The sequence below is a fragment of the Hoplias malabaricus genome, chromosome 3 (genome assembly GCF_029633855.1).
Source record: "Hoplias malabaricus isolate fHopMal1 chromosome 3, fHopMal1.hap1, whole genome shotgun sequence".
In the NCBI taxonomy this organism is placed as follows: domain Eukaryota; kingdom Metazoa; phylum Chordata; class Actinopteri; order Characiformes; family Erythrinidae; genus Hoplias; species Hoplias malabaricus.
This window is the reverse complement of record NC_089802.1, coordinates 21,305,949-21,321,760: the sequence shown is the minus strand read 5'-3', so window position 1 is coordinate 21,321,760 and position 15,812 is coordinate 21,305,949. Positions and strand designations below refer to the sequence as shown.

Here is a 15,812-nt window from a genome sequence, read left to right as displayed (position 1 = left end):
AGGTATTTAAAAAAAATTGTGGCAATATTTACTAATCATTGGAAGCAGTCTCTTGAGTCTGCAAAAACTGGAACAGGGCATAATATAACTTTTTTTGGTTTGTTCTAAATATTTGAGCAATAGTCATATATAATTATAATCATACACAAGATGTAAAATATCTTATGCCAATCCATTACTTCACATAGGGCCCACTCCACCCTCTTCCTACCGTCAGCCACATAATATCTGGATTTGAGGCCTCCTGTTGGCCGAGACATTTAAAAAACCTGTGTGTTTTTGGTCATGCTAACATGACAAAACATTTTACATGTTGCCTAATGTATTGTATCTACATGAACCTTCTAGATTGTTTTGACCCCAATTTTATGCAATAACATTTAGACACATGCGCTTGGTACACACATTCTTCACTTGTGCACATACAAGCATTGACTGCATTATAGTAAGTGGCCATTTTGGTACAACCTGTATTTCCAAAACAGTCAAGTGGTTGTGTTGTTTCGGACATTACTGTTAATTTCCAAACATTCATTCATTCGTTGTCTGTAACCGCTATTCACGTGTGATTTTGGACCGTGGAAGGAAAACGGAGCACCCAGAGGAAACCCATGCAGACACATGGAGAACACACCAAACTCCTCACAGTCACCCAGAGTTAGGCTCTATTGCGAAAACGTTTAGGATGTAATTTCCATGATGAGATATTTAAAAATATTTAACATAAAGATAAACTTGCTATATAAGTGCACTTCATATTTTTACTATTACAGATTGCATCCACTGAATAAAATATAGATTGATAAACAGATAACTTTATTATGTTTTCACAGTGCAGTCAAGAAAATACAAGAGCAACTAAAACAAAATAATTACTGATGTATAAGTGATGTAAATAATGTATAATGATGTATAAGTGATAAAGGCTACTAAAGAAGTAACTGCAGTAAAGCAAATATAATAACTAAAACTAAAAAAAAATTAACAATAAAATAAACTTAAAAATTAGTATGCAATAGGACGCAAAAATTATGCAGGTGGCAGTATTGTGGCTGAGCATTATAATCAGTGTAATTCATGTTTATAAACATATAGTATATGTACACATGAGATCAATTAATATGTAACCTTGTTTCTCACTGTTCAACGTAGTAAAGTGGATTCCTAGCTTAAGATGTTTGATTTTCACTATTTTGTGATTGACACAGAAGGGTTATTTTTTTTTTTTCAATTTCTGTAAGATTGCTCTGGGTCAATATATTCATAGTTGATCTTTGAACAAGCACCATAAAATGCACCCACCCATGTAGCTTTGATAGATGAGAATGTTTCACACACACAAGACTTAATTGGAGAACTTTGGACACACAAGTGATTCTGCTTTTAAATTTGATGAAGTACTCTGAAAGTTCTTTCCTAATATTGTGCCAAAACTGGAGTCTCTTCCACAAAGCTGGGTTTATGGAGTTAGCTAGATAACTGGATACCCGTCTAAAAGGAATGTCCCTCAGCTCTATATTTTAGATATTCTTCTGCTCAAACCTGATGCATCTAATAAACTCATCAACAGCCCCCTCTGACATTAAAGTGCATGTGATATTCCGAGGAGAAAACTACAACATGCAGGGCAGTGGCCCACCAGGACAGGGAACTACTGGGCTAAAGTGAGAAATGCTGATTGGCTGAATACCCCCGTTCACTTCGCTGGTTTATGTATTATATTTTGATCTTTTAGATGTGCACTTGTGTGTCCTCAAAGATTTTCTGACTGGTTAAACGAGGTGTTTCCCTAATACACAGCCTAAACTGCACATTAAGGTCCAATTTTTGCGGTGTGTCGCCTGCACCTCTGAACGAGTCTCTCTGGCTCTTTACGGGAAATAAAGCAGCTTCCAAAAACGCCTGAATGAAAACATAAATTAACCGGGCTGTGTCAATTCGCTTGCTGGATTAAAAAAGGAATAATCTATGCTCTAAATCCATGCAAATCTTTGTGGACTAAAAGGGCTGAAACTATGCCGGTGTCGCTCCTGAACGCGGACATATTTGTGGACGTGCCCTCGTCCGCGGACTCCGCCATGTCGACTCGGCGACGGCGCCGCTGATTGGCTGAGAGCGCAGTTCCCCGGATGGACCCGTGGGGTAACTACGTCATTGTTCACCGCCGGACGCTCTGTGGATATTAGAATGGACGAACTCAACTAAATCTTATCAATAAAATTACAGGTAGGCCTTTGTTTTAACTTTAACGTGCTGCGCGTGTGCTCGGTTTGCTCCGTTACCCGCGCTCATCCGTCGGGAGGCTGATTGAACGCGCTGTGTTACCGAAAAGCGCTGCTCTGTATTTGATGGCGAGAGCGGGGCCAGCGTTTCCTCGACCAACCGCACGCCGGCGAATTTTAAATCCTCGAGCCCCTCCTATTCGGGTCTCCTCCAGCTCGTGCGCTCAGGTGTTTTAAAAAGGTCGCGCTGTTGGAGCCGGGGGATGGGGAAAAGCGCGCGAGATCCGGGACGGGGGCTCTGTGTGAACATGTGTGAATGCTCCAGTCCCTTGTTGTCTCGCGTAACTCCCCCAGCGTTCCATCTGTATTGTTACGTTTTGCCGTTACCATGGCGTTCAGGTCCACGCGCCGTCGCTCGGTCCCCGGTATCAAACAACAGATTACAGCCGAGTACAGCTTCATAATCATCTCACCCTAATCCGTCCCTCTCCTGGTACAGAGGTACAGTAACGTTATACACAGTTGTGAGTGCTCCGTGTTTTTCTGCCGGTTTGGAACCGAGGCCTGTATGGTTCACGAAAGCCTCCGCTAGCTTCGCGAGCTAACGATAACTGTTATTGGCGGACGGAGGTGGGAGGAGGCGGCGTTTCGTTTGTAGTAACACGACAGACAGCGCATGGGTCACAAGTCACGCCATGAAACTCTCTTCAAGTGAAGTGAGCGTGAAGTGAATTCTCCGTTAAACAGTGTGGTGTCCTGAGCACCTTTTCAGTTCATTATATAACTGACTGCGCGGTGAGGCCGCGAGAGACAGCCCTGGCCATTCATAATAAAAGCTAATGCTATTTTAGCTAGCCAAAGTGTCTCAAGTGGCTCCCTAATCCCTATGTAGTGTACAGAGTAGGCAAAGAAATAACGACATGTGCACCCAAACAGGCCAATTTATTTTCTTCAATAGGCTGCACCCGGGCTCCCTCTCCGTCATCAAGTACACAATTGACTTTGAAAGCCAGTTTGTTTAGCAGCCCGTTTGTTTTCTGCGATGCACTTTGTAGGAAGTAGGGAGCGATTTGAGGTTCAGCTCAAGTTGCTTTGCTCGAGCCTATGCTCAAACGAAACTTCTCTCCCCGCCAAGAGGTATCTGACGTCCCCCAAAACAAATGTAATAAAACAACAGAGTGGCTGCTATAAATTCCACCGTTTAAAGTTTCAATCTTAGGCTTTCACTAATGTCGACGTCCCGACTACGTTTCCTGCAAGTCACGTGTTTCAGCGAGACAGCCCACAAATCTCCTTGTTTCTCAACACTGTTCTACTATCATCACATGGTCAAATATTTACGGGAAATACAAACACAGTTCCAGAGAAGTTGGGACGTTTTGTACCTTGCGCTAAAAGCACGAATCTGTGATTGTTAATGCTCTTGACTCTGAATATAACAGAGACGAATGCAAAGAAGATATTTCCAGGGTTTTCACAGCTCGACTTGATTGTATATAATAAACAAAAATGGACATTAAAGCCTTCGAGACACTCCGCAAAACCTGGGATGGGGCAAAGTAAAAGTTGTATGTACATATATATTAAAAAAATAAATAAATATATATTTTCATAAGAGTTGGAAAGCTGTGAAAAATATAAGTGGAACTGCATTAAAAACGTATTTCTCTCAGAAGGCCTTGTTTATTTCAATAAGACAAGGTTAACTGAGGGCTTTCACATTCTGCTATACATAATATTGTGACATGAAGTGCAGAAACTGTTCAATGAGTGTGACTTTAGGACTCTGATGGCATTGCAAGAGAAACCGTAATGCAAGTATAATGTAGCTGCATGGGCTTGGGAGCAATACTATTACTATACTATATACTGTTTGCTATTACTTGCACATAGTTTCCCCCTAAGTCAGTCTATCTTATAAATTTGATATTTTTGATATATAGTGCTTTGATTCAATTGTCTGTTACAATTGTAACAATGCATATATTCTGATATTCTGACCAGTATTGAAACTCAAATAAGCAATCCTGTGTATGTATATATGTGTGTGTGTGTGTTTTGAAACTTAGTTAAATATATTTTTAATACCATTTAAAGAAGTATACTTTTTTTTAAATGGTTCAATCCTTTACATTCGTCTCCAGTCTAATAATGTTTTATATTCAGTTTAGTTTGAAGTTGATATTTTCAACTGGCATAGGCATGTATTGTAAATTTGTAATTTGTTCTTAATGGCCTGCCTGGTTTAATCACATTTATATAAATAAATAAATGCGTATATTGTGTTTTATTTAATCTAGTATGAAAATAAATGATGTCATTTTCTAAAATATGTGTTTTTTCTTTATATATATATATATACAGAAATGAACAATGACAATAGTTGACAAGCCTTCAGAGAAGTCTGACCTTGAGTCAGAAGGGTCACAGTACTCCAGCTCTCTGACACCTTTCACTGGAGAGATGGATGGTGGAAGTTCAAGCTGGAGTGTAAGCTCTTCTGCTACAGAGATCTCAAGGGCTAAAACAAACTGCTTGGCTCCCAGCATCGGCACAGCTGTGTACGGCAGCAACACAGTTCTTCAGACCGAGAGGCTCAAGGAGCCAGGTAAGTACATTTCAATCTCATGTTACTAGAATTCTGTATTTACATGTCTTGTATTAATGTTTTACTATGATAAGTTTAGGTCAAGCATTACGTTAATAAACGTTTAAGAAACCATGTTTACCTAAAATATAATAAAATTGAACTTATTAGCAGCCGTGTTGCTTTATAAAACTCCTAGACAGGGCTCAAAATGTAATGCAACTGCCTCAATTTCTCTACAGTGGTGATGGCCTGTGGGGATGGAATAGCTCTGCCCCAGAAGGTCCTGTTTCCATCAGAACGTGTCCAGTTGAAGTGGAACCAAGTCCATCGAGTTGGAGCAGGTCTCCAGAACCTGGGCAATACATGTTTTCTCAATTCTGCTCTTCAGTGTCTTTCATACACTGCACCTCTTGCCAATTATTTGCTGTCGAGGGAGCATTCTAAAACATGTATGTCATCATGTATCATGGTTTTGCTGCAAACTTTCTTAATTCTGATTTATTTAGCAATGCTTCTGATCACTGTTTTTCATTTACTCAAAGGTCATGAACCAGGATTTTGCATGATGTGTACAATGCAAAACCACATTACCCAGGTGTTTGCCAACTCGGGAAATGTCATCAAGCCCATTGGCGTGTTGAATGAACTGAAAAGTAAGCTGGCACCTTCCGATAAGTGAGAATGTAATACTTCTCCTACTTAGATGCAGGCATTGGTAAATGGGTCCTTTATATTTATCCTTTAGGGATTGCGAAACATTTCCGCTATGGGAGTCAAGAAGATGCGCATGAATTCTTGCGGTACACAGTGGATGCTATGCAAAGATCCTGCCTGCCTGCAATTAAGTAAGTCCGTGTGAACCATAATATTTTTAAAAGTCTTTTGAATTGTGAGGAAATGACAGGAAATTCTAAAATATTGCAATTATTAGGTAACAGGTGTCATAGGTAAAGAAGCCATCACTCATTTTCTCAAAATATTGTTTTTCATGTTATAAAACAGCCTTTATAATGACACCTATGATCAGACTCATTATTTTTCATGTTTTCATTCTGTTTTCCTTGGTTACTTTATGGGTATAGCTGTTAATATGTGCTTGAATGTTCCAAAACTGTACATGCTTAATCTAAATTTACAAAATAGTACAAATGATTTATTATCTTTATCCTCAGACATTGACTTAGGCTATACACATAACCTGCCTATACCTCATTTGGGAACATTTCCTTATATGGTGCTCAGAATATCTTACCTCATGTTTTATTTAGGCCTCTGAACCTATAAATGTGCACTATGGTAGCACAATTTGACAAAGTAGCACAACTTGTAAGATGCTTCTGGGGCTAACCATGTTTTACTTGGCTTTTCATCGCTTCCTGCAGCGAGAGTCAGGGTCCAGCTTTTTACGATTTTTGTTTTGAAAGAAAGTGCTGGTACAGTTACCATTTTAGTAAAAGACCTAAGCCTAGTCGTACAGCTGATGTGACTAAATCAGTAAGTTTTAAATGCAGATCTGGCTCAGCACCCATTTTTGTTATGGTACTTGGTCTTGTCATCTCTTTGGCAAGTGGTGAACAAGTTTTTTCACCAATTTTGTATGGTTTACCTGCTTCTGTAGTCCACAAGCTAGGGTGGGAGGATGTTCCTTGAGATTTGGAAACTGGAGCAGTAGTATTCTTTATTGTGGATACTTTTTTAATGTAAAATGTAATACATTTTATTTAAACAGAATTATGAAAATACTTTTTTCAGTGAGTGTAGAAAAAAGATGTCCTCTGGCATACCACATCCCACAGTTTGAGAACCATTGCACTAGTACTAATAGAATGGTACATCAAGCATAATTCTGAATATGCTTATATTGCAAGTAAAACAAATTGGTTTAACAGTTGCTTTTGAAGCTGAATCTCAGACAGAGATTGTTGTAAACTGGCTTATTAAACCTAGACTTGCTCAAAATCCATTATTTTTGCGTCATATTTCAAAATTGTATGTACATCTATTTAACTATGCACTAAAGGATACATTTTGATTTATGAGAGACTTGCTCTTATGCAATCTTTAAAATTGTATTATAAATTGGATGAATTTTAATAATCAAAACTATACATCATATGATGTCTCTGATCCATTTTTGACATTTTCATTTTTTCAGAGTGGACAGGCAAACACAGGCAACCAGTCTTATCCATCAGATCTTTGGGGGTTATTTGAGATCCAGAGGTGAGTTAAATAATTTGTATAAGTTAATTAAACTAGATCATGTTTTCTTTAAAGTCTGAGTGATAACCATTAATATATTGCTTGTGTTTTATGATATGTGTTTATAGTGATGTTCCCAGCCGATGATTAATTGTCGTAAAACGTGCATTTAGGAAACTCAGACTTTCTTTATGAGGATCCTGATGAGGATCATAATGATTTTTTTTTCCTCATTTCATAGTGAAATGTCTAAATTGCAAAGCTGTTTCTGACACCTTTGACCCGTATTTGGATATTGCACTGGATATTAAGGTAACAGCAGGTTTTGGTTGGTTTGAAAACATCTCCTAGTATTCCTAAAAGATTAAATGTGTAATGTAACCTGCCCGCACAATGTCTGAGTTTAAAAAAATTCCATACAGGCCAGTGTGACAGAAGTAGTAGCTAAACTGTTGTTCTGTCTTGCAGACTGCCCCGACCATTACTAAAGCTCTTGAGCAATTTGTTAAGCCTGAGCAACTTGATGGGGACAATGCATACAAGTGCACCAAGTAAGTGTCACATAAACAGCATATGAACATCCTTTAGTTGTCTGCTGCACACTCTCAGAAAAAAGGTACAGTAAAAGTACATTATAGTTTCTAAAGTTACAAACAGTGTAACACCTTTAAAGGTACAGCAGTGGTGTTAAAGTCCAGTTGTGTTCTTCTGAAGAAGAGGATGTAATGTAAATTTAAAGGAGATGTGAATATTTGTAATATTTAATTATAGAACTCAGTAAAAGAAAAACAACATGTTATAAGTCCTGGAGATGAAATTGGGCTAATGAAATCAACGCAGCTTTAAAATTTACAAATAATATACAATAACGTACAATTATTTTCCCTTACTAAAAGTAGTGAATATATATCCCTGGGGTAGACAAGACATAAAAATATATTCCAGATTTATTCTTTGTATTCCTGTTCATTATCACACGATGACCTTGTTCAGCTCTGTGAGTGCAACATTGTGTGCTCTTTCATATACAACTATTTAATCGAGAGACTGAATCTATTGTCTTTCAGAATCTGTAATTTCAATATGCACCTCGTTGTGTTCTCTGTTCTTCTTATAGATGTAAGAAAATGGTTCAAGCCTCGAAGAGACTTACCATTCATCGCACCTCCAATGTGCTTACTATATCTCTGAAGAGATTTTCTAACTTCACTGGAGGCAAAATTGCAAAGGTATGGTCATAAATCAGGCTTATATGTTTTTAATCAATTATGTAGTATGATGTAAATATATAAAAGCATGCAAAAATGTACTGACAAGCTGTACTATGTTTTCCCCCCTGCACAGGATGTGAGATACTCAGAGTATCTAGACATGCGCCCTTTCATGTCCCAGTCTCATGGGGAGCCACAACTGTACGGACTGTACGCTGTGCTAGTCCACTCTGGCTTTAGCTGCCATGCTGGCCACTACTACTGCTATGTAAAGGTTAGTTTTGCCTTAACCCTTAATATATATGTATATGCACTTATTAGCCATAACACTAATGCCATCTCCTTGTTTCTACATTCATTATCCATTTCTCAGCTTCATTTACCATAGATTTGTATTTTAGTTCTACATTTAGTGACTGTAGTCTGTCTCTGGTTCTGCATACTTTATTAGCCCCCTTCCATTATGTTGTTCAGTGGTAAGGACCACCACAGAGTAGATATTATTTGGGGGATCATTCGTAGCACTGCAGTGATGCTCATGTGGGTGTGGTGCATGTCACATTGGTATAAGAGGATCAGTATGTTACTGTATACATTGCACATATATAGCTATAGGACTGACTATCAGTAATGAGTTGAATATCAAAGACAATCTGTGCTCATTTGTTTCAGGCATGCAATGGCCAGTGGTATCAAATGAATGATGCCTTAGTGTCTGTCACTGACATAAGGTCTGTGCTGAACCAGCAGGCATACTTGCTTTTCTACATCAGGTAGGCTTGTTGATTCAATGAGGCTTAAGTGGATTTTTAAATAATGATATTCTGCTGATAAATATCCATATGGAAAATGACTATTGTAAACATCTTTCCCCATCCTCTAATTTATTGTTTAGGACGTCAGAGTTGAAAAATTGTGGCGAGTTTAACCAGGTGAACGGCCAGTCATCCCCTCGCCCAGTTGCGACTCCCAAGATGAACGGGCCTCAGTATACCTCCTTTATTGGTCCACAACTTCCTCCAGAGATGTTAAAGGTACAGCTACAACATTCTGTAGACCATTTTACACTAAAGACTTTGGGTCTGTCCCAAAACCTATTGAGCTGTCTACATAGAAAGCATTTTGCATCATAGTGTGCACGCACCCAACATGTAGCCTGCTCCAGTTTTTAGATACATTAAATATGCTGTCTACTGAGATACCTTAATCTGGCCAAATTTTAAGGCAGCTGTTACTGTTACTCAGCCACTAGGGCAATTCCAGGGCAAGCACAACTTCTGTGTATTTAGTTTTTCTCTATATATTATTATATAACATTATATAATGATCATAAAGGTCTTTTAATGTGTCTACAATCTAATTTATTTCCAATTATGAACAGATTCTAAACCATTTATAAATCTTTAAAGGGTACCAGTAATTTTAACTGATAATTTAGGGTTCTATCTTGTCCTTAACAAGCACTTATGTTTATTTTGTAGAATAACTCCTATGTAAATGGGAATGGCTCCTCGAAGGAGTACCTCAGTGGCTCAAAGCCCAGCAGCAGCAGTTTTAGCAGCGGCATGACCAAAACGGGCTCCAGTCTGTCTGCCTCTTCTTCCTCCTCATCTCATCAACTCGTCCGACCTTCAAGCATCTCTGAGCCATCAAAGAGGCCCAAGCTGACTTTCCTCATTGGCCAAGGAAAGACAGTGAGGCCTAAGTCATGCCCAGGCTTCTTTTCATCCTCAGCCTCTCACACTCACTCACAGCCATCGTCCTCTTCATCACAATCTACCTCAGACCTCCACCACCATGCGCAGGTAAACGGTACATCTGCCAGTCACAACAGAACTGCTTTCCTGGTTCCATATGATGAGGAGTCGTCCGACGAGTCTGACCAGGAGGGAGGAGTTTTGGACAATGGTACTGCAAAGACTTACAGTGCTGCCAAGTCAGCTAATGGGAAAGTTGGGGTGAAAAGTGCCCCATCCCATAGCTCCAGCTCGCTTACCCCCAAAACCAATGGCTCTAACAGCTTCTCTCTGATGCACATGCATGAAAATGGACATGTTACTAGTGCTCAAAATGGACATCACAAAGTCAATGGCTGCAAACATGCTGATAAGGTATGAAATAATTATAATCTATAATAATTTGCTATAAAATAGCATCTCAGATTTAATTATGGCTTGTTGCCTTTTTTGAAAATGTAATTTATTTAAGTGTCCATTGAAGTGTCTATTTGAAACATAAACTTAAATATATTGTCATTTTATAACATACAACAAAATTTTTCCTTTGCATTTTTTAATCTCTGTTGGCTAAGTGGCTAAATTACAGACTCAAAATCATTGTGATGCTTCACTGACCTGTAATAGGTAGAACAGAGCTTCTGCCATTGCTGCACGAGCTTAGCACGGCAAAAAACTGCACCATGTATCTTTTGGAGGAGGGTAGAATCCCACCCCCTCCCAACTGTTGGTTTCAGTAGTGCTGTAAAAATGAATTACACTAGGGGGAGCCCTAAGAGCAAAAACCACAAATCTTACCTACTGTTCCTTTAACTGAAAGTGAAGTACATATGAGTGGCTGATTTTGATTTTGATGTTCTTCAGGCTACAGGAAGTATATCTTCTTCATCTTCCACCATCAACCCTTCTAATGGTCTGGACACCCAGCCTAAACCTAGTGTGGCATGGTAATCACCAGCTTTGCTCAGTCAGATGTTTTAATATTAAAATATGCCACAGCATAGGAGACAAACACAAATCTTTTCTATTTTTTTCTCCTGTGTTCAGCTCCAAGCCTGTGAGTCCAGATCATCCACTTTCTCCTCTTGCGGTGTCTGAAAGGGCTGAAATTCTGCTAGATGCAGCGCACCCAAGATCTTCACCTCCACTTGCTGCGGAATCAGCTGTAGAAACGCTGACTAAACCAGCAGATGAGACATCTGACACTCAGACAGCCTTAACGGACGTTATGGAGTCCGGGCCTTCTCAGCCCAACGAGGCCAGTCTTAGTCTCAGAGTGAACAATGGAGACATGGTTCCAAATGGACCGAAGGCATCACCTGAAGCTGCAAGGAACATTACAGGAGATAGCAAAGAAGACACAAAATTGTCACGATTGGATAGACCTGGCTCTCGAGAAGAAAAGAGAACAGTTGAAGAGCGTGAGAGAAATTGCAACAGAAATTTGGACCAGCCTCATGTTTCGGCCACCATAAAGGACAGGGAACGAGACAAGGAGAGGCACAGACATTACCGAGAGCGAGAGGACAGGAGCAGAGAGCGATATGGATACGGCCATAGGCTAGACAAAGACTACCGTCCACCCAGGGAGCGCTCCCTCAGTAGAGAGAGGCACTACCGAGAACGATTGGCGGGTAGATCCTGGGACAAAGACAGACGTGGTTACTACCACAGGGACCACCACTACCACCGCAAAAGAGGCAGGGAAGAGCGTAGCTGGGATCGAGATTGGGACCGAGACAGAAGGGTTCAGCCCAATGCCTATGACGCTCACTCACGCTTCTCTGGACACCACTACTGGGATGGGGGCTCCAGCCACTGGCGACATGCCACCGAGAATGGTCGTGACAGGAGGCACTACAGTGTAGAGGAGAGCAGCTCCAAAGCCAAACCCCCATCCCACCACTCCATTAGCCCAGAATCCAGAACGTCAACAGGGAAAAGGTGCTTGTTGGAGGAAGACGAGGCTTCTGAGGAGAACCCAGCCAAGAAGCATAAGAAGTCAAAGAAAAAGAGGAACAAAGACAAGCAAAGGTGAGTGAAGATTTTAAAGAAACTAGCTCTCTATTCACTATTCCCTACATTTCTTACTGTACAGTGCACTATTATAGGGAACTTAATTTAGGAGGGTAGTAAACGAATTCGGACATCTCATGCAGATTATTAACCATACATCTCAGTGCCTCGTGGGAATCTACTATCTATCAGCTAGTGCACATTTGTTGCACACTATCTTTGGCGGAGCATTGTGGGATTGTTTGAGTGCACTGAAAATAGTCCACTATGTATTCGGACACCACTACAAGATGGCAGGACCCCAAATAATGCACTATATAGTAAAAAGGGCACAGTTTCTGACACAGTGCCAGTCTGGAACATAAGTATGAGTACTAATGAGGGCATATGTTCATTCACCAGTTTCAGCTATAATCAAGATCCAGTCCTGTATTAAAGGAACTCTAGTTCTGTAGCTGTTCTTCTGACTCACAGATCAGCTTTTGCTGTAAGACATCTTAATATGACTCTCAGTTCCACACAGCAAACATTTAAAGCAGTTGCTGATAATGTGCGTTAATATCACTTCAATGACAAGAGCAAAACAGTTTCAAAGGAACATTGTGAGGCTTTACTGACTTGTAATAGGGAGAACAGAGCCTCTGTCGTTGCCACGCCATGCTCAGCACTGCAGAAACTTCACTATGTAACTTGTTAATTTAAGGAACAGTAGGTATGATTTGGGGGTTTTTGCACCTGGGGCACCCCCAGTGAAATTAATTTATAGAGCACTGTACTGAAATCAGTAGGTTGGGGGAGGGAGTCATTTCCTACCCTCCTCCAAAAGTTGCATAGTGCAGTTTCTGCAGTGCTGAACCTGCAGTAGGAATGACAGAGGCTCTAAGCTCCCTATTACACTGAGGTGGTGCATCACAGTGATTTTGAAGCTAACATTTTTTGTTTAAGGTGAAAATATTATGTAGTGTTTCTTTAACGTACGTAGTTGTTTTGCTCTTGTCATAGAAGTGACAAATACACATTATCAGCAGCAACTGCTTTAAATGCCTGTTGCGTGGAACTGAGTGTCAAGCTGCCTTATGTCTGTGAGTCGAAAGAACAGCTACAGAACCAACCCAGTTGTAAATTTCATTGTGACCATATGCTCAAAAGTTTGCCTGTGTTTTCCATCTAAGAACTAAATAAAAATGTGTTTAATCCTGAAGGACTTCTGAACGGGATGTCTCTGACAGGAGCGAAGACAACGGCTCCAGGCACCACAAAAAGAAGAAAAAGAAAAAGAAGAGGAGGGATGAGGAGAAAAGGCGGTGCTCCTCCACCCACAGCTCGGACGAGCAGGACCGGAAAGCCAAGAGTCCTAACGAGAGCGGGAGCCGCAAGCGCCGACACACCTCTGAGCTAGAGCTGCCTCCTCACAGCAACAAACAAGCACGGATTGAGGAATATCCACAACTCAGTGGTCACTCAGGTGCATAACACACCCTTTTTAAAAGAGATATTGTAATTTGATGTTTTTTTAATGTAAAATATCATTAAGATAGAGGGAAAAAATGTATGTATTGTACTGCAGACCTAAGACATTACAATGGAAGTGTTCATGGATTCTGCCACAATGGCATGGACGATCAAGTGAAATACAAACACTTGAACCACACTTCCACAAACAGCGATGGCAATGCAGGACAGCATGGAGAGACAGGCACTATGTGCCATGGAGATGTAAGTATAAATCTGTCATAGAAATCATGCTTTGTACTGTAATGTTATTGAATTGATTACTATCACCATATACAGAAAACAGTTAATGTGGGCAATTTGGCAAAATATATATTGCAATATTCACAGATAATATTATGACCACCTCCTTGTTTCTACACTCACTGCCAATTTTCTCAGCTTCACTGACCCTACAGGAGGACTTTAGCTCTACAATTTCAAATTGGAGTTCATATGCTGCTCTGCATACGTTGTTTGCCACCTTTCACCCTGTCCTTCAGTGGTCAGGAACCCCACAGAACCACCATAGAGCAGTTATGATTTGGGTGGTTGATCATTATCAGCGCTGCAGTGACACTGTGGAAGTGTGTGTTGAGCTGTTATGAATAGGAATAGTTTTTAAACACTGTGTCCACTCACAGGATATCTTTTAATTGGTGAACTATTTTCAGTCTAGCAGTGAAACTGAGGGGTTAGAAAAAAAACTGCAGCAGCCCTGCTGTGTCTGATCCACTTGTATGAACACAAAACAGAATAACACACCGCCACCTTATCAGTCACTGAAGAGCTGAGAACGATCCATCATGAAAATCATACCTGCTCTGTGGTGGTCCTGAGCAATGGAGAACTGGGTGAAAGGGGGCAAACTAAGTATGCAGAGCAACAGATAGACTACAATTTGTAATTGTAGGCCTACAAGTGCTCCTCTATCGTCAGTAGAGCTGTGAGGATGGACAGTGAATGTAGAAACGAGGTGGTCACGTTGACCAGTGCATCACTTAACCACCTCTGGTTTCCACAGGGACCTGCAAATCTCCAGTAAAGTGACAACAATCCTCATTCAATCCCAAGATGAATGTCTTTGATGGTATTTTAAAGCATTGCATAATTAAAGTACTAAAGACATATGATTTGTATTCTGTTAATACACATTGTAATCTGTTAATACACAATGTGTTTTTGTGAAGACATGGCCACAAACTTAGAACAAGAGAGCTCTACAGCTTCAGAATGAGCTTCTTAAAACTGAAAGGGTGCTTTAACAACATACTGTATTTTTATCACAAAAATGTTTTTAAGATTTTTTCTTTAATTTAAAGATTTTTTAAAAAATCATTCTTTACAAGCTGAAAAAAGTATAATTAATATATACAAGTAAAACAGAAGAAAAAGCCTGGAGCTTTAACATCAGAATTGCTGCTCAGACAAAGACTCAGGACTTTCTCACTTGTGAAGATGAGACGAATTCTCCCTTTAAGGACGTGTTACCTGGAGAGGGAAACTCAAATGAACATGCTGCATAAGAGGAGAAAGACTACCCGTCTCCCGGCTGCAAGCTTATGATGTCACCGTTCTCACATATCTGTTTAGAACTATCTCAACGGAGCAGACTTTGCTGTTGCTACGTGTGCACTTACACCACAGTTAACCTGGACACACTTGAGGACATCTTTTGTCGTTTTGCTTTGCTTTCAAAGCCTTCCACCCCATTATGCCACCCCTCCCATACACACACCCCTCCTTTGTGTAACATCTTTCAAGCTCAAGATCTTGAACATGGAATTCTCCTAGAACCATCTTGTGGCATTATTCTCCTTTTTCCTGTTTTTGTTGTCACCTCCCGCCCTTTGCAAACATACGATAAAATTCTTATTGCGTTGTATGTATGGCTGTGAGAGAGGTTTTTTTTTTTCCTTGTTTATTTTTAAATAATTTCTTTGTCAAAAATACTGTGAATGAGTTTTAAGTTCAACTGTACTATCAGTTATGTTTTCAGTCCTGTATCAGGAGTTCAGTATAGACACTTCTTTTAGTATAAATCACTCAGCATAAACGTAGGCCATGTTTCAACATGTGAATACCCCTCCCCCTTTTTTCAGCAAAAGGAAGTAAAAATGGTATATTCAATTCTTAATACATTTAACTGTAGCATGTCAAAATAAATTTATACATTGTACATTATATACTGATTGAGGGAAAAGGCCTTAATGTCTACAATTGTAATATTTTCTCTCAGTATGTTTACAGAATTTTTGTTGGGGTGAATGGATATGTAAACAAGATGATGGGTTGAGTGTTTGGATTTGTATAGGGCGAGGACTGTCCTCACCTTTTGGATTAA

The 15,812-nt window shown here is 39.9% G+C and overlaps 1 protein-coding gene across 3 annotated transcripts; it reads left to right on the top strand.

The window, feature by feature from the left end:
• Nucleotides 1-2,069: 2,069 nt before the first annotated feature.
• Nucleotides 2,070-15,782, top strand: usp42 (ubiquitin specific peptidase 42). 3 transcript variants are annotated; one of them, XM_066664860.1, is made up of 18 exons: nucleotides 2,070-2,226; nucleotides 4,587-4,830; nucleotides 5,052-5,261; nucleotides 5,355-5,465; nucleotides 5,558-5,657; nucleotides 6,968-7,035; nucleotides 7,256-7,326; nucleotides 7,483-7,565; nucleotides 8,132-8,243; nucleotides 8,359-8,499; nucleotides 8,898-8,998; nucleotides 9,121-9,259; nucleotides 9,707-10,336; nucleotides 10,826-10,908; nucleotides 11,009-11,995; nucleotides 13,180-13,442; nucleotides 13,545-13,693; nucleotides 14,493-15,782. In XM_066664860.1, exons 2-18 carry the CDS (start codon nucleotides 4,596-4,598, stop codon nucleotides 14,511-14,513), a joined length of 3,504 nt encoding a protein of 1,167 aa, XP_066520957.1. In that variant the 5' UTR covers nucleotides 2,070-2,226; nucleotides 4,587-4,595; the 3' UTR covers nucleotides 14,514-15,782. The 3 variants fall into 3 exon arrangements, with proteins under 3 accessions (XP_066520957.1, XP_066520959.1, XP_066520960.1); XM_066664862.1 differs by lacking the exon at nucleotides 2,070-2,226 and adding an exon at nucleotides 2,431-2,723; XM_066664863.1 differs by lacking the exon at nucleotides 2,070-2,226 and adding an exon at nucleotides 3,700-3,790.
• Nucleotides 15,783-15,812: the final 30 nt, after the last annotated feature.

Bases quoted from the DNA above. Each gene is read 5' to 3' on its own strand.
- usp42 (XM_066664860.1), top strand. From the start codon at position 4,596: ATGACAATAGTTGACAAGCCTTCAGAGAAGTCTGACCTTGAGTCAGAA. The intron at 9,260-9,706 runs GTACAGCTACAA...TTTATTTTGTAG, and splicing joins TTCCTCCAGAGATGTTAAAG to AATAACTCCTATGTAAATGG. The intron at 13,694-14,492 runs GTAAGTATAAAT...TGGTTTCCACAG, and splicing joins GCACTATGTGCCATGGAGAT to GGACCTGCAAATCTCCAGTA.